The 25,524-nt window shown below is 40.2% G+C and overlaps 1 protein-coding gene across 5 annotated transcripts in view; it reads left to right on the top strand.

Moving 5' to 3' along the window:
- The first annotated feature begins 560 nt into the window (after window positions 1-560).
- The window catches only part of LOC128877864 (forkhead box protein P1), a 392,211-nt gene continuing 367,247 nt past the window's right edge, over window positions 561-25,524 (top strand). For 2 of the 5 annotated variants that reach the window (XM_054125469.1, XM_054125467.1), the window contains exon 1: window positions 562-2,073. In XM_054125469.1, coding sequence (XP_053981444.1) covers window positions 2,044-2,073 — 30 coding nt within the window. In that variant the 5' untranslated portion in view covers window positions 562-2,043. Of the gene's footprint in view, window positions 2,074-14,170; window positions 14,542-25,524 lie in introns of those variants that run through there. The other 3 variants (XM_054125470.1, XM_054125468.1, XM_054125474.1) reach the window with 3 other exon arrangements.

The following is a 25,524-nucleotide window of genomic DNA, read 5'->3' as shown; positions in this document are numbered from 1 at the left end:
TGCGTGATGTATGCATCGGAATAGGTCGTCAGCTTTAGTGTGGTTTTAGGACTAGGCCGAATCGAGCCGATACCTCGAGCAATAACTGTATCAGGGTATTTCTGGTCTCACCGTGGAGGAAACTTTAATTATAACAGAATCGTGGATGGATATATAAAGTCAGTCCCATGAGCATTCGAACTCTTTACGTTCATCGAAGGAATTAATTCAAATTATAAATAAATCCAAATAAATTTCCAAATAAATTTCCAAATAAATTTCCAAATAAATTTCCAAATAAATTTTTCATTGTGAATATGTGAATGAATAAACTAGATACGTATATATTTTAATATAAATTTTTCATACATAAATAAATAAAATCAAAATTAAAAGCATCAACTGTGTGTTTCTATAATCTTGCACTTTTTTCTTCGAAAAATTACCTCAAAAATTCTGGTGCGTCTTATACTCGAAATTAATTCGATGGCAGTGAAGACCATCTTATATATGAAGAGGACGACGAAGGGGCAATCTAATAATAAAAATGTTATTTTTTCTTTAAATTGCTTAAAAATTAAGATGCATCTCATAGTCCGTCAACGACGCCGATTTCCATAAACGTTGCACCCTATTGTTTCATCGCGAGTACAAGAAAAATACGAAAGTGTTGCAAGCCCTGAATCAAGCGACGATAAAAAATTCAAGCATCTCAAAATCGTTCCTGAGCATCGATGCTCCTTGTCGCGTTCGGCCAAAAGCGTATTTACGAACACTCGGTAAGTGCTCGCTGGAATATCCAAGAAGTGGCGTGCGACAACGAAAGAAAGAGAGAGACCGAGGTATATACGCGGAAGGGCGGAGAGAAAAGAACGACAGACAGCGAGGCAGAAGCGGCTACGTACAAGTAGCGGCTATACGCAGAGGAAGACGCGCCTGACAGAAACGGAGCTATAACTGAGCGACCGAGAGCGGAACACGTAGCGATGTAGGGGAGTAAAGAGGATCGCGAGACGTGTTCTAGGGGAGGGATGGAGACAGAGGGAGGCCGAGCGAGTGCGCCGACTCAGTAGCCGCGTGTTCGGTGCGGCCGTAGGGTTTCGCGGCCAAGCGGTGCCGAGCGTCGCACAGTCGCGACGGCAGCCACCGGCGCGCGGTACCCCTTTTTCTTCAAACTACACTTCTCAATTCCGCACGGTTCAGCGCACGTTTCCTGGCGTCGACGAAACAACGTCGAAGGATTAGGACGTGTGCACGTTGGACAGAACACGAGGCCAGGGGTTGATTCGGCTCGGCACTCGTCAGAGAGGGCGCTTCACGTCGTTAACCACCGCCACCGACCAACCACCACCAACCACCACCAACCACCGTCACAAATACCAACCCTCCAACCCTCCCACCAAACAAAAACAAAACAAAAAAAAAATACCACGCAGCCACCTTCGAGAGGGATCCACGCCGGTGGGCGAGACACCTGTTCGCCCTTTGCTAAACCACCCCGACGATACCGAAACCGCGCGCACGTGTCCCGAGCGGAGAGGTTCCGGTCCACGTGACACACCGAGAGAAATCGGCGATCGTCGCTCTTTTCACGGGAGCAGACACGTGGCGCGTACGCGGCCGCACGCGGAGGTGTCCAACGGACAGAGAGAAGCGGAGGGAGAGACGGATAGATAGATAGACGACGGAGGATAGATAATAGATAGGCGGAAAACAAGGGAGAGAGACGGTGCGAAGCGAGAGAGGAGAGAAATCGCGTGGAGAAAGAGACGAACAAAAGGGGGGAGAGAAGTACACAGACTCGGGGGTGCGGAAGGAGGGGGGAGGCGGAGAAAGGTAGAGAGGTGGCAGAGAGACAGAGACCGAGAGGGGGTGGGAGGGTGAGGACGATAGACAGGGAGGAAAGGTACCGATCACGAGGACGAAAACCGTGGAGGATAGAGGAGACGCGAGAGAAAAAGGGTCGTGTGTCTTCGTTTCGTTTCTTCGAACAATACTCTCACCAAGAGAAGGACGGAGGAACAGGCGACAGCCACGAACGAGACGACGAGGAGGAAGCGGGACATGCTGGAACCACGCTGGAGACCCGTCCAGGTAGAGACTTACCCCATCACGACACTTAGTCCCGTTCTTCGCTGCACTGTCATCGCGACATACCTACCCTTCGATGCCTAAATTCACCGCTTTACCTGCCTGACCCGTCTCTCGAGATCTCGATGCGATTCGCTCGCATCTCCCGCCATCACGCACGTACTCTCTCCACCTACCTCCGTCTCTCTCCGTTCAAAGTCTCTCTCTTTGTCTCATCACTCTCCGCCGCTTGCTTCATTCAACCGTTCTTTGCATTGCTCTTACTCAATGATGATCGCCACGTGCCATCGGCGAGTCCCTTACCACCGCTCTCGTTACTCCACCGGCTGTTGTCCCGTTGTTTTTTCACCCCCGCCCTCATCTGCCCCTTCCTGCCCCTCTCCCTACTCCCCCCGCCTTTTCTTTTCGCTCTCCAATCATTCGCATCTATCGCTTTCCGTGTCGCCGCGGTGTGCGTGCCGCTTTTGTGCCGTCGCTTTTCCTCTTTGTTACGCGGCCTCGTATCGTTGCGTTTTGTCACCGGGGATTCACCGTTCCCCGTAAACATAGGATTAAGCGTAGAAATACTCCAGGTGAAATATATGTATGTATATATGTAACGGGTACTCAAGATTTGGAATCGAGAATTGCTGAACAACCATTCGGGTAGTGTGACATTCCATCGGGAATAGAATCGATACTCGGTACTCGATTTTTAATTAACGGAATTAGGTCGTCTGCGAAAATAGAAAGAGTCTAAAATAGTATCGTTAAGTTTGTGGCGGCCTAAACGGGTGATTTTCGAATGGGTTTGTGGAAAGAGGAGGGTGTATGGGATTGTTGGGATTTTTAATGAATTTCGTTTCCTGGGGATGGACCGAGTCTCGTTGTAATGCAGACAAATGCTCGATGCTTCGAGGTACGTCTGATTGATCTTACGTTGAACGGGCCCGAGTGATATTCGTGGAAATGACACTTTAACGATCCTGACAAGACAAATAGGCGCGCCGGACAAGCGGAATGGTTGGTCGAATAAATCTCGCTACACGGTTCCAAGATTAACTACGTTCGAGTAACTAAATGCGTACCTGACTTAGTACAGAAATCTTTCCGGCAAAACGCATTTTTCCTAAAAATAACCTTGGCAGGGACCGGCTGCCTTGACGTTGCCTGGAGTTTCGAATTATATAATACCGCGCCGTGAATCACTCTGTTATTGGCCGGCACGACAACTTCGTTCGTGTAAACAGTAATGTCATCTGCTTAGCCTAAACTTGGCCGGGGCGAAGTGCAAGCGACAAGTCGCTCGTTTTTATTTTGGAAAAACTATAACGACATTAGCGGAGGTTGTTCTGTCATGAAAGCTTGACAGCGGTGATTGTTTTATTCGCGCGTAAAGAAATGAAGAACGGTTGTCGCGTTATGATGGGGCGTTTAGAAATATTCCTTTGACCCATTTCACTGGTTAAAAATATTTGCCATGTTGGTCAGTTTGATGTACTTTGCAGTTGTTTCTGAAATTACATGAATTATTGACGAATTGTTGACGAATTGTTGACGACAGTTTTGGTGAGGATGTACACTATGTGGTGTCGTATATATAGTGAGTGATCAAATTATTATGAATGTGACGAAAATGACATATTTTGTCCTTCGTGTATTTTATATTTTACGTGTTTTACTTAATATATTTTTCTTATGTTTTTCTCCTGTATGTATGGAAAATAGTGATTTGCTTCGCTTTGCATTCGAAGATACAGTATAGTGGGTGATCAAATTATATATTGTAAACTTTTGTGAACTTTGAATGTATCCTCACTCTTATTTTTCTCGTATAAATATCGAGTTTCATGTTTTCGCAACAGTGATTCCTTAGTGTATTATTCGAAATGTGAAAGTTTTAAAATGGTGGTCATATGTTGTTAACAATATTTCAATATATTTTGTAAGCATAAGTGTGCTTTCCCATTCTTGACCAAATTTAGAATATACTTATTTATTTATTCTAAGAGTGTTCTCTTCATCTCCCTCAGGCGTGCCGTACCCACGAAAATGCAGTCAATCATAGTTACTGAGGATAAACACTTCAAATAAGTGGCAAATTTGAAGCATTCGTGATAATTTGGTCAGCCACTATAGTGGTACAAGAAATAGGGTAGTTTTAATGTTAAATGCCCCTTGGACTCAAATCTCAATTATTGTACACGTTATACAAATTATATCAGCAATGCAATCTGTTCAATTTAAACAGAATATACACATTTATTAAAATAGTACGAGATATAGAAATTGTGCAAAAGATAGGTGAGCAAGTTCTTGGTATAAAGGAAGACATTCAAATTATCAATTACCTAAATATCTCAAGCTTTAAGAACTCTACGCTTTATACAAATTACTCTAGTAATTACCCTTTCAGACCTGGCGTCCACAATTGAGGACACAAAATTTAAAAATTATGACCAGCTTTCCTCGAAAACTACCCCATCAGAATTTTATTTTACTTCTTCCAACACTAATTTCAGTCTAAGTTAACCCTAAAGATAAAATTACAAACGAGGAAAGAAAAATTCAGGTCTGAAAGCGTCAAGACCATGCACAGATCAGAGTTTCCAAGAACGTATCCCTGACCCGCGGTTTTCCTGCCGCGAACGCGTTAACCGGCATCATCCCCCCGGGTTCGATGGAAGCATCCGTCGAAACAGCCCCGACGTCGTGTATTCGTTCGGTAATGGCAGTTACGCTTCAATCGAGAAACGGTCCGCGTTACCTGGGTACAGAGGTGATTTTTCTCAGGAGGATATAGTCGATGGGAGTAGACGAAGTCACGGGGAGGGATGATGGTGTGCGGGTGGCGTAGCTATGAGACTGCAGAAGTCCCGGGGTGAAGTAGGTGGAACGACGCAGAGACGGAGGCGGTCCTACCCTACTTGGGGGCGTTAAAGCAGTAGGTGGGGTTGGCCACCCCCGCGCGTCAATCCTTGCACCCGCGTCTCCGAAACCCCCCGCTGGATCTCCCGGTTCCCTTCGATCCCATATTCGCCAATCGACTAACCCACTCCGGCGCTCCTCTCTCCTTTTTCCATCTTCCGGGCGCCTCTCCAAGGTTGTCAGCCGCTCCTCCGCAGCCATCTGCTTCTGGTCCCGCTTTCGTTTCGTTCGTTGGTCCAGATTTCGTCAAAATTCGAAGGGTTTCCTCCTCGGCGAGGAAAACAGGTTGCCGTCCGAGTCAAGTCGCGCGTAGTGCTCCAAGACTCGTGTTTCGACGTTCTCGAATTTTTCTTCGATCGCGTCCTCATCGACGTGTTATTTCGCAGTGTCCAGTGCGCGACGTCGACGCACGATCGAACGGGGCATTACCTGGCTACGATTCGAGCCACCGTGTCACGCCTTCCACGTTCGAACCGTTCGAGAATCGGTTGGCAGGGTGTTGCTTGTCAATCGCGGTGTATATTTCGCGTCATCCCCGCCACGCGGTGTGCTCGCCCATCTTCTCACCTCTTCTGGCACTTCAGGCTTACGCCGGTGTCCACAGACGGGTTGAGAAGGAGGGAGGGAGGCGGGAGGGGAACCGGGGCGAGTGTGTATGCAGCCGCATAGGACGAAGATACATACGGTACAGTGTACCAACACAGTTGTGCCACTATAACCCCCGTTTTCGCGCTTGCTTGGCACGGCACAGCATCCCTCTTCGGCTACTTCCGGCCAGACTAGGCTCCGCCCACTTTTATATTAATCACGTCTTGGTTCGCTCCTGGCTTCTGTTCTCCATCTTTCTTCCCCGGTGAGCGATTTTCCGCCGTGGACGCCTGGGAACCACACCTTTGCCCGTTGGCTTATTCATGCTCCCAGGTTCGCGACAAGAGTCTTCCCCAGATATATTGTACGGTTTTTACTCTCTCGCCTCGCCGCCGCGATTGCGACGCGCTCCTTTGGGCGGCTACCGCGGACGGAATTGGTAATTCTGGTTTCGGTGGTGTGTCGAATTGCACCCTGCGACCTGGGGACGTCTTTCTGGATGAATAATCGTTATTTAGGAATTTTTGTTTTGGAGTCTGTAATATGAGAGACGATTGCAATGTTTTTTATATTAGTAACATTGTTCGGAAATCTTTTTGTACCAGCCTCATTGAATTCTTTCCTGTTGCATACTGACTCTGATAATATTATAAAATATATAATGGAACATCTGGTAATAATTAAAAAATCAATTTTGTTTCACGTCAAGATCAAAATAACGGCAATATTTAATGCACATTTACTTGTGCACTTTTATTTCGATCTTCGACCATCTTAGCATCTTTCTGTACTTCGCAATATTGTCACATGTAATGGTGAAATATGCTGTATTTAGCAGTACCATGCGCAGATTCCTGGAATATTTTGTATTATACAGTGCAGTGATACGATGAATAACGTCTTTGCTGAGAATTATCTGACATTTCTCTGATATTTATGAAAATTTCCTCCGGTAAGATCTAATTACGCGATCTAGCACTGTTATTTGTATTCATCACGCATTCCTTTATCAACGATATCAATTTGCATAAATATCTAGCGATAATCGAACGCCACCACGTGAACGAAATAGATTTGACTTGGTTCCGCGAGTACATATTGAATTGGTCCCATCAGTAGCCAAGGGGTTAATTACGTCGTCCATCTTTCCGACGCGGATCGATACCCGGCTCGATGATGTCCACGCTTCCGAATTCCAACGGGTTCTTCTGGATTTTGCACGGTGTACATCTCCCTCCCTCGTAGTTTATAACGCGTCGCTTTTTCCCTGGCACCCCCCGAAGGGGAGCAGTAACGCGATATTTCACGAATCGTCGTGTCCTCGACGGTTCGAGAGGAGTCGGAAAAAAAGAAGGAAAGAATATGAAAGGAAAAGAAGAAAAGAGCGATTCGCGTTTGGTTGTGTGGGTGATCGTCGACGTTCGTGCGTACTGAGCACGGTTCGCCAGGGGAGGTAATGAATAATAACCAGTTATTATTACCAGGTCGAGCAATAAACACGCAGCTCACAAATACACCACCCCCTCGCCGCAATAAGGGTTGTCACGCATAGGAACGACATTTGTTTTCAGCGCGTCGAGTGTGCACGTTACGAGCACCACCTTTCTACAGATATTGGCTCCATTGTTACACGTTGTGTATCGTGACTGCTCCTCCGCCGCTTTCGCGAGCCACCCGATCCTCGTGCCGCCTATCATCCGTCACAGCCACTTCAACGCCACTCCGCATTGTCCTCGTCGATTCTTCAATTCGTCGCCGACTCTCCATTTCCTTTTTTTTTCCTTTTTTATTATTTTTCAAGTGGTAATGTACGTGTTGTTGTTCCACTCGCTCGTCAACCTGCGAGGAATGTAGGCTTCGGGGCGTCATTTGGGCTGTATGCGACACTAGTTTCTAGAAGAAATTTGTTAGAATCCCTCTTTGAACATTTAACATGTCTAAAATGTTGATATTTGGAGGATTATTGAGAATGTTGATATTTTGAGGATTTTTTAGCATTCTCAGTCGATTCTATCCGTCGAAGAAATTTTTACAAATCAAACGGTTGGTTTGAATGTTATATTTATGGTAACAATTTATTTGAAAACATCGAATCTGTCATATAACGAAGAGAGTTTTTATCGATAGGCACAGGTGGTACGAATATTTATGGGAGAGACTGTATGAATGGGATATGAAAAATTAAATATTATAAAATCACATGTGAATGAGAAATTTTTAATTGGGTTAGTTGGAATAAAATTTTACGATTTTTGAATAGATATGATCCTCAAGAGATTTCGTATAATGTACAATGTTTTTAATTATACTTTAAGCACTTATACTTGAAACCTTGAGGAATTTGAATAGAAATAAGTGAGTGACATTTAAATCTAAATGCTTTATTATTTTTGTTCCTCGGTTCCATCAGAGATGAATGACTTGTGCGCACCGTCGGCAAGAGCGTCTTCGTCGTGTCGTTAAACAATCACGATTCTATTCTAAAAATTTACAAGGGAATAGGCGAAATCCTATACATACGAAACTTTGTGTATATACATAGATTTAGATATTTAGGTTATGTATTCAGATCCACATTTATGAAGACTAATAAGATTTAGAATAAAACATACATACAATAAAATAACAATGAAATATTTCTGCTTCAACCACAGTTATAAATGATTGATTATAAAGTCAAAGAATGCATTTCTACACTCAATGCAATCTCATAATTGCAGAAATGTATAAATAGTACAGAAATATTCGTCTAGTAGTTGCAGTGTTAGCAGGCGATGTCTAGCTAGTCTGGCTCGCATCAGTGGAAACAGACGATCATCGTCAGACCATTCCACATTAGACACCATGTGTCTCATTCTGAATTCGTTCATATTAAAAAACACTTTATTTACAATTAAATATCACACTATTCCGTCGAATAGACGTAAGTAAAGTGCTCCACTTTAATTCTATACGTTATTCAAAATATAAATAAAATGTCCATCCCTCCTTAGCGAAGCAGAAATATTCGACACGAATAAAATGAAACAGAATAAATAAAATAAAAGTACAGAACGAACAAAAGTACAAATAGTAAAGAAATATTCGTCTAGTAGTCGCAGTCTTAGCAGGCGATGTCCGGCCAGTCTGGCTCGCGTCAGTAGAAACAGACTATCATCGCCAGACCATGCCGCATCGGTTACGGTGTATCCCGTTGATTGATTATAAAGTCAATCAACCCATTTCTACACCCAATGCAATGTCATAATTGCAACCTTCATGAGCCACTCGAAGACATACCATAATCTTAACTCAAAGTTTTACTCGATAAATAATTCTTAGAGTGGAACGGGTTTCAAAACCGAGGATTTCTGATGATCGATCGAGCGGTCCGAATTTCTAGAGGTCGGTTCATTTTGTCGCGATAATACGCATTCCATGTCATTCCGTCGGCGCGTGTACGGCAATGCATCATCGCCCCCGCGACGGGTATTTGTCAATAGAAACAGGCATCGACGCCGCAACTGCGGCAAGTATACGTCAATATACATAACGACCGCCTGTTGACTTGTTACGTTGTCGAGTACCGCCGATGATTCGATGATTTGCCGATCCATGACTGCTCCGTGTCAAATATGCACCACGGTTGTTCTCGTAGGCGCGTTAACACGAGAACGCCGACCAGCCCCGTTCATTTGCGATCGGCGCACTAACGCGCGTCGTTACATTAAATTATCATCCTGCGATTGTGATGTACCGACGGTTTGCACGGCGACTCGTTATAACAAGATCATGGCGTCGCCTCGACGACAATTTCCCAGATACATGCGCACCATGAATAATTCGACGGCGTGCGGCTATCAATCGGAAAACGAACCATTTCGACGCGAAACTGGGAATTTGGGTCGATGGTTCGCGCTGCGAGAAATCGGATGCGAGATAAAACCGTACTGGGCCACGTGGTGTTCAAGAAAGTCTACCCAGAGATATTTTTTGGAGTGTAAAGAGAATTTATGATAGAAAGAAGGATAATTCTTGGTGATTATGGAAATTTGTGAGTGAATATAAGAAATATATCCAAATGGAAGCAAGTTTAGTAGTCAGAGTACAAGAATAAGTAACGAGGGGTGTGTTATTTTGAGGGAAATTTAGGAATTTAGGTCGAACGGTGAAGTTTGAAGGAAGCTGTTGCAACGAGGCCAGTTGGTACTACCTAGATTCTAAAAAAAATTTTAAGAATTTTGATTAGACTTCGAATAAAAATAAAAATATAATTCTTGGTGATTATTGTGATATTACTAGTTGTTAATTGTAATAGTCGGTACTACGTCCCAACTAGGAATTTTTGTTTGACTCCGAATAAAAATATAATTGTCGACGACTAGTGTAATAATATATACCTTAAATAACAGCATTTGGACTTCTATCAAGGTGTCTGTAAATGCTATAGAAATAAAAAAATATTCTCCTAAAAATTAAGGACAATTACCTTGACTCCCCATTGGCATCTTGCCTCTGCACAGTAAAAATCCAGCATTTTCCGTGGCGCAATTCTATAAAAATGCAGTTTCTTTTCGTGAAAAGAGCTTCCTCATGGACGCGATGGCACTGGGCGGACGAAAGTCGCGGAATCCCGTCGTCACAAAGGACGTTTCACGTTCCCTGTGGGACACCGAGGAACGATTCGTTGGGGAAGGGGGTGGGGGGGTGAGCTTGAAAAAAAGCCGATCATTATCCACTCGTTCTGCATTGATCGCGTTACCCGATGCAACCTCGTTTGCAGGGCTCTCCTCCACTATAATAGAGATTCTGCACGATGCTGGACATTGAGAGCGACCGCCGTATTAAAACCGTTCATGTTTGAGCTCGTGATCCCATCGCGTATTAATTATTACGCAGATTTGTACACAAAGGGGGGGGGGACGGCCAGATGCGACGCACAGATATAAACCGTAATAATCGTCTGCATCTACTGTCTTGTAATTTGAATCATGCTCTCTCGGCTGCATGACGGTCTCGGGTTGGTAAACTGAAAACGAATACACTCCCGATGGGCGTTTGAATTTTTTAATCGCTTCACTTGCCACCGCGTCGAGTCGAATACCATTGTCGGTGGATAAATAGCCGCGGTTATTGCTACCGATTAATATGATAATGGGTGGAATGAGAGGAGGAATGTTAAGTACATTTTATTCAACTGTGAAATTTTTATATCGGATCTTGCCCTTATATAAAAATGCGAACATGTTCATGATGTGTATTTATAGTGGTAGATTATTTTTTCGTTTGTAATAAACATAATAGAAATTGATCGAATACGCTGATTTTCTCCATTACCTTTCATATGAATGAAATGTCTGATTCTCTCTAGTAAAAATTGCAATTTGTTCGACATAAATAAAGTAAAATTTTGCCTGTCTTTGTCTAATAGTATGGAAATATTAGACAAAGTCTTAGAAAAAATTAGTCGCATCTTAGCAGGCGATGAGTGGTCAGTCTGGCTCGCATCAGTGAAAACAGACGACCATCGCCAGACCATTTCGCATTAAACATCATGTGCCTCATTCTGAATTCGTTCACATTAAAAATACTTAATTTACAATTTAATATCAAACTATTCCATCAAATAAACATCGTAAATAAATTGCTCTACTTTAATTTCATCTGTTATTCATAATATAAATAAATTGTCCATATTTCAAAACAAAATAAATAAAATAAAAGTGCAGTACAAACAAAAGTACAAATAGTACAGAAATATTCGTCTAGTAGTCGCAGTCTTAGCAGGCGATGTCCGGCCAGTCTGGCTCGCGTCAGTGAAAAGAGACTATCATCGCCAGACCATGCCGCATTGGTTACGGTGTATCCCGTTGCAACGTCAGCGACATAATAGAGCGACCTCGCGATCCGTAGCGAACTGCGAGCGACGGCGCATCAAAATGTAGATCGGTCTTGTTTGAATTCGCGGTTCTATCATGAATCAATTACCGCGCAGATACGCGTACACAACTCTGGAACGCGACGAAAGCCCGCGCGCGGGAAGGATGAGGGGACATAAAGAGGGATTCGCAAACAGCTGCGGGTGTCGAGCGGTATTCACCTGCGTTTTCGATGACACACGTGACTAGTCCTACATCTTGCAATTCGGTTCTTAATCTCCGTTAGAAAAATGATTTAGAAAAATATGAATAAGACTTCTACTTCATTCATAAATTCGGAAAGGTCATTGTTTCTCATCAGTCATCAGTTCTCTATGCTTCAGACTCTATGTCTATTGAAGAAAGTCTAAATAAAATAATTGGTTTGACGTATCAAAATAAATTTTTCATTAGAAAAATATACATGTGTAATGTTCATTCATGTACATATTTCTACTGAAACATTTATTTGGGAACGTCAAACCTCTTATTTAATTGAGACGAATATTTATGGGATTGACTGTATTTATCTGCATTATTGTAAAGAGGGACTCTAGACTTTCTTTTCTTTCATCTCCAACGTTCGTTTACGTCAGTTAGCTTTGGTCGATTTTTTACGAGATTAAATAAATATTAGATAGTAGAACGCTCGTCGGTAAATTAAGATTCGAAGATTTTTTAGATGTATAATTTATTTCGAAGACATCGAATGATTTATAATTTATTTCGAGACCATTGATCTATACCGCTTTCCTCCCAATGCCTGTCTTCCTGGTAGCCTATAGATTTGTCAAGTGTAATGGTTACGTAACACGTCCAACCCGTGTCTAATTCGAACCAGTCAAAGCTAACGAAGAGTTGTATTCGCGTGGAAGTGTATTTATAACGACAGACTAATTATGACCGGGTCGAGTTAACTCTTTCTTCGATGAATCGTTAGCCCTTTGACGTTCCTGTGGACCGTTACGAATTATGACCATTCGAATTATTCGCGAAACGCATTAGACGACCGATTCTCGGTATCAGTGGCTCGTGGCTGCGACGACGAGAGGAAAAATATGAATGTTTTTCAACATTGCAAACGGAAAACCGCGAGACACGTGTATTTATGAAGAACGCAACCGTGTCACCGAGCCAGACGGCGGACGATATCATCTCCAAGTTTGCTGATAAGGGTACGTCCATCACAGAAATAAATAATCAGAAGTGATTTGGACAAATTACTGCAACCGAAACTGCTTTTATCTGTCTCGATAATAATTGGTCCCTCGGGGTAATCAAAGTTGTATCATCGTATGCTTGAAATTTTAGCGGAATAATGAATAACGAATAGAAATATCCGATAATAATTTATTTACACGAGCTTTATATTCTAAGGTTGAATTATCGAATGTAAATTTCATATTGGAATAAATTTCCCAGTTTCGGTGTGGTTTAATAAATGTACGCTAAAGAACAACAAGTTCTATTTCATACTAACTCGATTAGACCGCGCTGTTGTTTACAACTGGGTCGAAACAATAAAGAACTACTTCGCGCCAGTTCCGTTCTGGATTTGTTTGGAGACGTCTTATCAATCTCCGCTTTCTAGAAATACGAGAGACACTCGCGCCGATATTGCTATCTGTTACGAATTCAATTTGCAATAAACGTCCCAGAGTAACACGAGTTTGTGCGTTGTACAACTAATTGTGGAAATTCTCATTTTCTTTAACTGTTGTCATCACCCTCGATTTATCCTGTTTCGCAATTTCAATAGTAACTTAAAACTGAAGGCATGGCTTATTGGTTAATTCAGAAAGCAACAGATTTATAAAATACATCTTTGTTCTTCCAATATGGTATTTCACAAGGAACAACTACAATAATTCAAGTTTCACAATTATTATATTAAATTAAAAGTGCTATTGAAGACATGGGTTATTGGTTAATTCAGAAAGCAACAGATTTATAAAATACATCTTTGTTCTTGCAATATGTTATTTCACAAGGAATAACTAAAATAATTCGACTTTCACAATTATTATATTAAATTAATGAAGGTATGTATTATTGATTAATTCAAAAAGCAACAGAATTCTGAAATATATCTTTGTTCTTACAATGTGGTATTTCACAAAGAACAACTATAATAATTCAAGTTTCACAATTATTATATTAAATTAAAAATGTTATTAAAGGCATGGGTTATTGGTTAATTCAGAAAGCAATAGATTTATAAAATACATCTTTGTTCTTGCAATATGTTATTTCACAAAGAACGACTAAAATAATTCACCTCTCACAATGATAATATTAATCTAAAAATACAAAGAATAACTAAAATAATTCAATTGCCCAGTCGAATACAATTATTTCTTATTTAGCTCCATACATTAACCACACACCACAAGGAAAATTTCCATAAAACACAGCAACCGCGTCGGAGAGGAGTCTAGCGTATCTAAATATTTATAATCGTCCGTTAACAGCAGATAGTACCGCGAAGCTCCTTCCTCACGGTCGCATCGGCGATGCCGCATCGTTGCATTCAATCGAAGAAACATAATTCCCTTCGCGATACCCACGCAGTTCACTTTAAATTCCTCGCAGCCGGAGCTGTCTTATCAGTTTGGCGACACCGTCTGCCTGTTGTTGAAAGAGATTGAAGAAGCCTGGCGAACACGGTGGTTCGATGCGCGTTCCCGTTTGCCAACGATTCCGAATCAGTTTCATGCCATTGATCGCCAAACGTCATCTGCCTGCTGCGTCTGGATCGCTTGGCCCGCGAGTGACTTGTTTATTCTCGTACGGGCGATAATTCGATTAGAAATTCGGGTATCGAGCGCGCTATATCCGTGAACTGGAGCCGCGTGCGAAGAAAGTGACACTCGGGAAACGCGCGCCACGAACGCGTGCAAAATTCGATCGTCTCGTATAAGGGAAGACTTCCGCAAAACTGGATTCGCCTGGGCTTCTTATGTGCTACGTTTTGGTGTTCGCGAGCTCGATCGTGCAAAAGCTACAAATGTGTTTCTTCATCGGCTGGCGCGAGGGCGGCATAAAAATACCTAATTTGTGAACCGAAACAACTGGCAAGGTTAGTTCACCTACAGCTGTCCATCGCGCTTGCATCATTTCGCGATTTCGTCGACGATCTATGGTCTAGATCTATGGTAAAGATCTCGTTAGCAAAAGTACACGTGCAAGGAGCGATCGAAACGCGGATCGCCGCGATGAAAAAATAATTTCCAGTATAATTGCTGGCGAGAGATGCTCGTTATTCTACTTTCCGCAACACCTTCTTATCTGGGCTTGCTGTGTTGTTTGCACGATATTGTTTTACTGGAGATAAGTAGCCCCATATGCTCATTATACAACCGTGCGTTTGTTTACCTCTGCTTCGTTTCCCTCGATTTCACAATCGTCGCGATACATTTAGCAATCGTGGCTCGATCCTTGAGTGCTCAAAAGTTATTTGGAATTGATCCTGAGATGTAGTAATTAATTCTGTGCCTTTTCTGTATTTGTATATTATTAATTTTCTTTGAGTAGATTTTTTTTACGTTAGAGTACCAACCTTCCGAGTACCCAACCTAATCTCCATTACAGTGGATGCATAACCTTAGTCTGAATCTGATGGACATTGCAATATATATGTAAGGTTATGTGTCCTAAATAATCTTCATTACAGTAAATACAAAACCTCAGTCCGAATCTGATGGACATTGCAATATATTCATATAATTATGTATTCTAAATACTCTCCATTACAGTAAATACAAAACCTTAGTCTGAATCTGATGGACATTGCAATATACATGTACATAATTATGTAAGGTTATGTATTCTAAATAATCTCCATTACAGTGGATACATAACCTTAGTCTGAATCTGATGGACATTGCAATATATCTACATATTCGACAATTTAAATAAGTCAGTAAATATATACTTTGTGTTTCGATCACGACTCTGTATTACTACCCAGCGATGCTCGTACAAACGATGGACCTTGGCTTTATTGTATTTACCTGCTTTTTTCCCATTCGATATCATTGATTTAGTATATTTGGAAAGGCTGTTAAGATACTGCGACGTATTTTTCGCGTAAAAATACATTCGCTATGAAACTTTTACATGCCATGACGCTATAGCCACGCCTCGAATGTTGCTCTCTTATCTGGTGCCTTTATTTTACGAATCTTTATGAACAAACGTGTGTTACATAAATTTCTTAAATTATGCACTATAGACGAGGCTTTTGATACACCCAGTAGCAATATCTTCAAATTAACTTTAACCTAGGTTAATATATACCAACGTAAAAAATCCTCTTCCAAGTTGAAGACTTTCAGAGTTATTTCTATTGTAAATAAACCAGTAGTTTAGCGTTAATAATACTCGTAGACGATCGAGTATAGGTAGATCAAGCAATCTCTGTGCAGCCAAGGGAACAAATTAACGTCAACCTAGATTAATATATACCAACGTAAAAAATCCTCTTCCAAGTTGGAGACTTTCAGAGTTATTTCTATCGTAAATAAACCAGTAGTTTCTTAATAATAATACTCGTTAATGATACTCGTAAACGATCGAGTATACGTAGATCGAGTGGAGCTGAGCGAATAAATGGCCCATTGAAATTACCGTGACACCTGAAAAATGGCGGGGAAGGAAATCGAAGATGAGAGAGCGTCGAAGGCCGTGGTCGGTTCCGTCCGTGGCGATCAGCGTCAGATCGAGGGACACGCTCGTGTCAGGAGTAGCGCGCGATAGAAAGAGACTGTAGGAAGATGACATAATCCCACTCGCGCAATTTGCGAAACAGATTTACGCGTGGGACGGGCACACCAGCGCGGGCATTTATGATAATGTGTAGCGCGGTTTACTGCTCGCGGACTCTCGGCGGTGACTGCGTTGCGTCGCGTTACATGTGTGCGTTCCACGCACGTTGAAATTCGCTTACATGCGAACCAACGACACCGACGGGCACAGTGGTTCTTAACCTTCTTGAGCTCGTCGCGTAGAATATTTAAAAAGAACGAAATTTGGGGACTATTCTAGGAGAAAGTGTTGTTGTTATTCCTTCGTGCAGTGTAATAATTAAAATTGAACTATATTTGGGGCATTCCAAGCCATTTCGATCACTTTTGGAATCGACTATTTTTTACTCGGCTGAAATTCTTTTATATTGTATATTATGATTACGAAAAAATGAAAAGAAATTATTTTCAATTAAAAGAAAAGTAGAAAACAACTTTGGCCCATGACAAAAATTAAGTTCTTTAACGAAAAATCAAAATATGATATAGAAGAGGAATTCAAATATTTTGATTTGTATTTTTTTCGCAAAGTTCATTCAAAAACGCACATTTCGAAAGAAAAAACGTTTAATTTGGTGAATTTTTGGCAGAGCTACAGTTATTTGAAGAAAAAGCGATGTTTCTTTTTTTCAAATTCATAACTTTTTTTTGGTTCAGTATAAAAATCTGCAAAAATTCACAAAAAAGTATTTAGTGGGGCAGTGTAATATAAAGAAATGTCAGCCAAATAAAAAATGGTCAGGTCCAAATGTGATCGAAATGGTGATGTTGCTTGGTGATATTTTTCAAAATGAGATTTAATATAAATAATAAATATTTTTAAATATGCATTTGTCATCCTCTGAAGTAGCAAATAGTATAATTCATATATAATTACTATATCTATTGCAAACTTAAATCATGAAAAAGTTCGGAAAATTGATTAACTAAATTCAATTGGATAATTGATATACAGTACGATATTTAATACCGATATAACAGATTGCTGACGTTATAACAGAGCAATTTAATAATACATTGCTTGTAAAGCCGGATACGAAATCGATAGTGGAACAAATCTGGTATCCAAAACAAGCGTGAGTTTAAATATAAATATTTATTTCGACCGTTTGGGCTGTGCATTTAATCTGGGTCATCTTTCGCGAAATAACAGAAGCAAATCTAAAAGTGAAAACAGATTTAAAGATTTACATTTGTTCTTTGCTGATTTCTACCGAGGATGCAAGCGAGACATGTAGGGGTATATTTATCTTGTATCATTTCGCCCTCTTCAGGATCGAATTAATTCAGATAAAGTATAATTGTAACCGATATTGACTCGTGTCATCTATTAATCTCGCGACGATATCGATGTGCTATATCGTTCGAAAATTCGATTATGAATATTTATTTCCAATTGAAGTCGTTATCTCCATGTTATATAATATTCAACACAACATATTATTGTCAATGTATAGTTTTGTTAATGTAATTTATTTCTGGCGCGAAGTGCAGTATTTCGAGCATTTCGTTCGACTAGAGACTGTTGGTGAATAAATACTTTGTCAATCAATTCTAATCAAATGAATTTTAGTTTGAATTAATAACGAAGAAATTCGGTATGCTATTCAAGCTATTCGATGAACGTTCTCGTTTCCAAAATTATTATCAAGGAAATCGTACAAAAGTATATTCTTTCTTGGTCTCTTCACTTTTAGTGTACCGTAAATAATGCAACTTCCAGTCACTTTCTCAAAATGGCCACAAGGAAATTTAGCCAGGTCGACGTAGAAAGGTTCAAAATTTTCGAAAAATTGACCCTCGCGATCGATTGCGCCGAGGCGGCGTTAAATAAAACCGGTCGTTCCAACTTTTACCATTCGGCACCGCGAGATCCGGTGGAAATACCGATAAATCCACGAAAGTGCATCGCGTCGCTCGCCAACCACCGCCGCGTTCGACCGAGAATTGGCACGGAAGAGGTCCACGTCGGCTCTAAATTATTCTCTTAAAATGTATCCCCCAATAATTTAATACGCGGTACGGAACGGTGCCCCGGACGAATTTATGGCATAAATAACACGGTACATCCAACAAGCAGATATCATTAATCCCCGACACGGTCGCGCGGTGTACAGAGGCGTACGGTGGCGTTGGGACGCGTCGTTTCTGGGCGATTCGTCGCGATAAAAGCCAACAAATCATCGCATCCAAGATGTATCCGTAACCATTAATCCGCGGTTGCATCCTATCCAGCTACTTAATAGCACCGGCTGAGTGCAACGAATGTCATCCTCTGCAGCCCCATGCACCGCGTCGTTCCGCGATGCAGGCCGGTCACGTGACCGACAGGAAGCTACCAATCGTCTTGCGCGATTATCCCGGTCACCCCTCTTACCCCTCCCGTTCCTGGATTGAAGGAGGGGGTAGAGAGAGCGGTGTGCACGGTGCATCGTGCACGTGCGTGTACCACCGCTGCAACTCCGACGGTGTGCGTCATCCCGGGGGCATCAGGGACAGCGTTAAATAGGATTCGCGAGCGGACAGCCACGTATCTCCTGCACACACGGCTCACGCACAGCCCGTGTCGCGACAAACCGAGCCCCACGGCAGTGATTCTTAACCGCTCCGACGCGACACACTGCCACGGTCCGGTACTTCAACCATTCGGTAAATCGAGGGGGTGTATCGTTCCTTTCTGGGTCGGGGAGCAGATTTTTTGGGGTAGATGGGGTAGGAGTCTTTGGAATATTTTTGTTTAATCGTAGGGGATGAATTTGAAAATTGCCCGGGTTGTAGCTATAGGAGTCCTTTACTGCGCGAAACGATTTGCTCCACTTTTTGAAAAATATTGAATTTTGGTGGTAAAGCACTTGGTATAGTCCGGACTTTTTGTATTTTGTATTTTCTGAGTTGTAAAGATTAACACCGTTAAATGACAATAATTATTACATCGCGTTACTGTTGTTTATTATTATTATTGTTTGTACATTATTTCATAGCATTTGTCAACTGTTTGTTTTATGGAGTTTATCGATTTGTGGAATGAATGAGACCCATGATTTTATTTTTTCAATTCGCAATTTCATTCTATAATTTTAGTTTATATATTTTCTTTCACGGTTGGGCCCTAAATTTCATTTTATACTTTCAATTTTTAATTTCATCCTATAATTTCACTTCATATGTTCTATTTTCAATTTCATCCTTTAATTTCATTTTATATTTTCAATTTGTAATTTCATCTTATAATTTCACTTCATCATTTCATTTCATATTTTCAATTTTCAATTTCATCCTTTAATTTCATTGTATATTTTAAATTTGTAAATTTCATCCTATAATTTCATTTCATAATTTCAGATTATAAATTCATTTTACCATTTCCTATATCACTGCGTATTATAATAAATATCATTTTGTATCTTCATTGTATAATTTCATTCTAAATTTTATTGTTCATAAACTTAAAAATAAAATTTACAAAATAATTCTTTACATTCTTAGCATGCGTTAAATTAATTAACCCACTGAGTGAATCACAGTTACCTTCTATTTTGTAGTTCAAATTTATCATTTTCCATATGGCACCATGATTATATATTTATATATTATATATCATATATTTATGTATTTGATATATTTGACACTTGTATAAAAATGGGCTCATGACCTCTTTACTGGCACAATTATATAAAAACAATGACTAGACTACGAATTTATGTAAAGTTCATGTTACAATATTTGCAGAATAAAATAAATTTCTATTTAGGTTCGATTTATAAATTCACGTTCGCCAAGATTTTATTTTGCATAAAGATCCACAGTCTAATAATGACGTAAGCTTTATAACTACATATAGAGTTGGTCACAAATCAATTCTCACTGTATTTCACCTAGATGTAATAATATAACAATGTACCAAAAAAAATTCATTCATTAAACGAAGAATATATTAGTGCTGTATTTTCATCTATAACACAAGAATACAGAAAAATAATTACACAGCTATTCACCCTGTCACAAACCCTTAACAAATCGCTACAAAAATTGTATCTTGCCTAATCACCTGCACAAATAATCGCACGCGAATATTATTTCGTATCGATCCATCTTTCTTCCGTAACAACATCGCTAACGATAATTTATTCGGGCCTAACGATAACGATCTCTGATTGCTTCCCGAGCGATTCTTCTCTCACCTATCCGTAGATTTCGCGACGCATCGCGGAGATACGGTATCGTAACGGTATCACGTGACAAAAAAGAAGTACAGATTAGCCGCGCCGCTGATGCCCCGCAATATCGTGCCATCTATTTTGTAATAGAAACAACGGAAGAGCCTAATTCCGCGAGGTTGCTCTCGTCCTCCTCGCCATTAGATGCGTGGATACATGTCGGCGCGCATGATGCCATTCCTATCTACCTATACTTACTTACCTAGCTACCTACCTACCTAATTATACCGAGTGGTCCACTCGAAGCGATAAGCGATTTACATACCGAACGACGCGATGGATTTACCGCTCGGACTGTGTACGACGTAGGTATACTTGACTCCAAGCTGCTCTCGCGGACTTTGCTGCCATTTTGCTCCTATTCCGGGAAGCGTTCGAAAGAATTTCCGCGCTTTGACATTTCTGCGCGTCGTTCGACATACGTTAGAAATTATTTGGCAGTATCGAGCAACATAATTTTTGTTCCCAGGAGTTTTAACCCTTTGCACTCCGAGCAATTTAAATGCAAGACCATTTTTCTCAGATTTTTGAGTTATGGAATGGCCACGAAAAACTCTTTGGAGTTTGTTAAATTACACGACTTCTTTTTAGAATTTTATATTTTTTATAATAGAAGGCTGTAATTCTTGATTGGTCCGATATGTGTTAGGGTGGATAACAATGTCAAGGACAGATCAGTTTGTAGAGTTTTCACAGCTGGTATTTTCAACAGTTGGAAGGAGTTTTAGATGAGAATAAGGTTCGTCTGCTTTTCTAGGATCTCCTAAACCCTTTCAGACCTAGCATCCACAATTGAGGACACAAAATTTAATCGTTTTCAAAGACCAGTTTTCAAATACTGTCATTTTCCTTTAACTCTCAGGATTTTATTTTCATTTTCTGCACAATAATTGTAATCCAATTTAATCCTAAAAATCAAATTAAATTAATACGAGAAGAGAAATTAATTCTTAAAGTGTTAAAAGTGGATTAGGTCTACACAAGCCAGACCTAACCTAGACCAGATTTCAAGGAGTGCAGTTTTCCTTCAAATTTTACAATTTTATTTTTATTTTTTCTACAATAATTTCAGTCCAACTTACCCCTAAAAATTAAATTACATTAGTACGAGAAGAAATAAATAATTCTAAAAGTGTTAAGAATGGGTTAGGTCTGCAAAAGTAACATCGTCAATTAACTCTTCAAACCAAAAATTACATTCCTCCATACTGCCAAATAATTATCAACATATTTCGACTTATTGTACGAGCCAGAACAACAACTAAATAACTACTCGACCGACTCAGAACGCTCAGGAGACCCCCTAATTATTTCGAGGCGCACGTTTCAATTCCCCGCGCGATTCTTCATCGAGAACAGCGCGAATGTAGGTTGTAAAATTATTTCTACGTGTCATATAGGCAACCTTGAAACAGGACTAATGTCGTAAATACGCCGGGGCCCGTTATGAAACGGCAAGCGCGAGGATGCAGAGACAATTTCGCGCCGGCATAAATCTTTAAACGCTACACGCCGGCTCTGCTTAATAATTGATAAGTAAATAATTCATTCGAGGTGGTGAACACGACCGTGCCAAACGATGAGACAGATTTACTGTTCGTTCCTCTAGCAGACGCATTTGCTCTTTGCTCCATTCCTGGCGACTTTGGTATATTTCGCCTCGCGGTCACGGAAGTTTCGAGTATAGTTAGCCAACCGTACTAAGGATTGGTATGTAGCTGGGCTCTCATCGGTTCATTTATTTACGCGATCGCACCACTTAATATTGCCCCTCGAGGAGGAGAGGAGGTAGAGGAGGCTCTCTCGCGAAACACTAATTTTACGCGCGAGGATGTTCCGCGTACGACTTTCGGAAAATCTAAATTTTTCATCGCGGCGACCTGGATTTTGGAAAACATCGCGCGATCCAACGACCGGATACGCAACGTTCGTCGAAGCTCGACGCATCGTCGTCCCGCGGGTTTGGTCAGATTCCGGTGGAACAGTTTCTGGAAACCCGCGAGAATGAGATCGGTTCGAGCGGGATTAGAATATCGGCTAGAGAACCAATGACAACAAGATCCTATTTCAAACGATGGTTATTCTTAGTATCGCGTAAATTTAATTGCGACAGCCGTTGCGACGCGTACACCACCACCCCCCGAACGTGTATCGTGGTTGAAATATGACTTGGAAGTATACTGCAACGGCAATTATTTAATTCGGTTAATTATTGCTCTTAGAGGAAGACGTTTCCAAAGATATATCGCTGAAATATCGTTGTCTAAAATTGCGTGAGCGAGGATTCGGCTTGTATAACCTTATCAAGAGGAAAATGATAAATCAAAATGGTGTTTAGCTCTATTTTGGCTGCGCTGGTTACGTAAATAATTGGGGTGAGGTGGTTATTCGAGATTAAGAACAATTGGAATCTTTTTGTATTTTATGCTGTACATGTGTATATAAATTAAGAGAAGTCGTTATTTTTTAATAATTCATTTATTCGAAATAAGAAAAGTAGTATATTTTAACACTCTATTGGCAGAATTTTGTTCTGCAGGCAACGTCCGAGACATTTACTTTGATATTTTAGAATGATGATGCTGCCAACTGTCTTCAATATTGTTATTAATTAGAATGGAGACACTATATAATTAAGATATGTACGTCATATTGTGAATAAAAATCAACTAATTTGATAAAATGCCGATATATTAGCATGTGACCTGAAAGTTACACAGAGGGATTATTTAATTCTATTTCAGGAATAAAAATATTGCAATAACAAAATAAAATGGAGTACAACACGAATACAGTTCAAACTTTCAAATAGTACACAGACAATCCTTAACAACAGAAACGAACTCCACAAATTCTTGAAATTATTGAAATACAATATGTTAAATAAATTATAATTAAATTATAATCATTGATGTGATCATTAATAACCCTGTAGTTAATATGACCTTTCATAACTTTATTAAAGAAAAGAAGAAAAATAAAATACGATGAGAATCGTCAGTAAAGAATTAATACGCGAAATAATGAAGTCGTTTGCAGAGACGTGTATTTAGAGCGACCGAAGAAATATCTTCGGAAGGATACGCGAAGTTTTATCGTTCTTTCCCACGGGTTCGTGTTTCTCTTTGCCGAAAAAAGAAAAAGAAGACGGGTGAGAAAAAAAATAGCAGAGTTGGTAAAGTTAATATTTTTAAAGGAATAATGAATTCGGTAACCCCAGACTGGGAGCGTCGCACGTCCCAGCTTTAAATCTTTTCTGTAAATAGATTATGGCGTGAGATAATGAAAAATTTGCCAGCACGCGCCTAAGTTCAACGCTCGTTTCTTCGAACTTTTCTTTTCCTTCTTGGCATCCTGTAGTTTATTTAAAAAAAAAAAGGTTATGTTCATTTTTATCCGTATGAAGAGACAAATATCCAAATTAATTTTTGTCTGAGCTTCCTAATTAATTCTACGACTCGACTTCACAGATTTTTATGAATTTTTGATTTTCTTCTTGGCCTCATGTAGTTTATTTGCAACAAAAAAGAGTTATCCTCACTTTTATCCATATGAAAAGGCAAGTATCCAAATTAATTTTTGTCTGAGCTTCCTAATTAATTCCAGAACATCAACTTTACATATTTTTATAAACTTTTCTTTTTCTTCTTGGCCTCGTGTAGTTTATTTAAAACAAAAACGGTTACCTTCACTTTTGTCCATACGAAAAAGGCAAGTATCCAAATTAATATCTGAGCTTTCAAATTAATTCCACAACATCAATTTCACAGATTTGTATGAACTTCTCTTTTTCTTCTAGGCCTCATCTAGTTCGTTTAAAAAACAATTTATCCTCACTTTTATCAATATACAAAAACAAATATCCAAATTAATGTACCTTTCTAATTAATTCTACAACATGAAATCATTACTCGATTATAAAACAATCATACAAGAAATCTCCGTAAACCTGCTGTTAAATTTAGATAGAAGGAGATCGGACAAATTATATCGTTAATATCCCACGACTCTCAAGGCTCTTTTCTCTTATTCGAGATGGAATGTCTCATTACCCGTGGCGCATTCGAAGGCGCAATTTTCCAGAGCGCTTTCCTCTCGTCCCCGTCGGAATGTCTTGCAGAAATTCAAGATTCAACGGCACGAAATGCAGCATTATCGTTGCGAGTGTACTGTGTACAAGTAGATAAGATAACGCATACCCGCGTGGAATCACATGATTAGAGTAATCGTGGGGTACTTGTCTTCAATCGTCGGTTAGTTAGCAAAGAGAAAATTGAAATATGAATCATCCGTGTACATAATCGTGCTCTAAATAACTCGGCAACGTCTATGCCTCGCGTCTGCCATAAACGCGAACGAAAGAACCGTTGGTATCTTTCTCGCTCACACGACGCGTCTCTTTCGTGTCTTTCTCGCGTATGCGCGTAATTGCACCTTGTTTATTTTTATTTCTTTGCTTGTCCACGCCTCGCGGTTCCCTTCGAACAACCCAACCAGCGGTTTTAACCTCATTGCGCCATGGTTAATTGGTCGAGATAAGGAGAGTTCGATTTCGAGAAACGCTGTAAATAATACAGATAGCGATATCGAGTAAACACTATAGATACGTAGACTGTAAAGGAGTATCGTATAGAATCATATAGAAAACTATAAAGCACTTTTTCTGTAAGCAAAAGATACGTCAATTTATTTTAAATATTTCATCCCTCCATTTTTCTGCAACCAGGCCCTTGTATCGGTCTAAAGCTTTGCAGTTCTCAAAAGATACGTCAATTTATTTTAAGCATTTCAACCCTTGATTGCAAGCCACCCTTATAGCCTAAACATTATTCTTCTGTAGCATTATAATAGAGTGATTGTTGGTGACAAATTTTAGAATATTCTTCCCCCAAAAATTGAACAATTCTTTTGTTTTGCAGTTCTCGAAAGGTACGTCAATTTATTTTAAATATTCCAACCCTCGATTTTTCTATAAACAGTCCCTTGTATTAGTCCACCTGCCCTAAAAATAATTCTTCCTTAGCATCAGGATAGAATAAT

This window comes from Hylaeus volcanicus, chromosome 6, assembly GCF_026283585.1.
Source record: "Hylaeus volcanicus isolate JK05 chromosome 6, UHH_iyHylVolc1.0_haploid, whole genome shotgun sequence".
Lineage (NCBI taxonomy): Eukaryota > Metazoa > Arthropoda > Insecta > Hymenoptera > Colletidae > Hylaeus > Hylaeus volcanicus.
The sequence above is the reverse complement of the archived record's forward strand: the minus strand, read 5'-3'. Positions and strand labels throughout refer to the sequence as shown.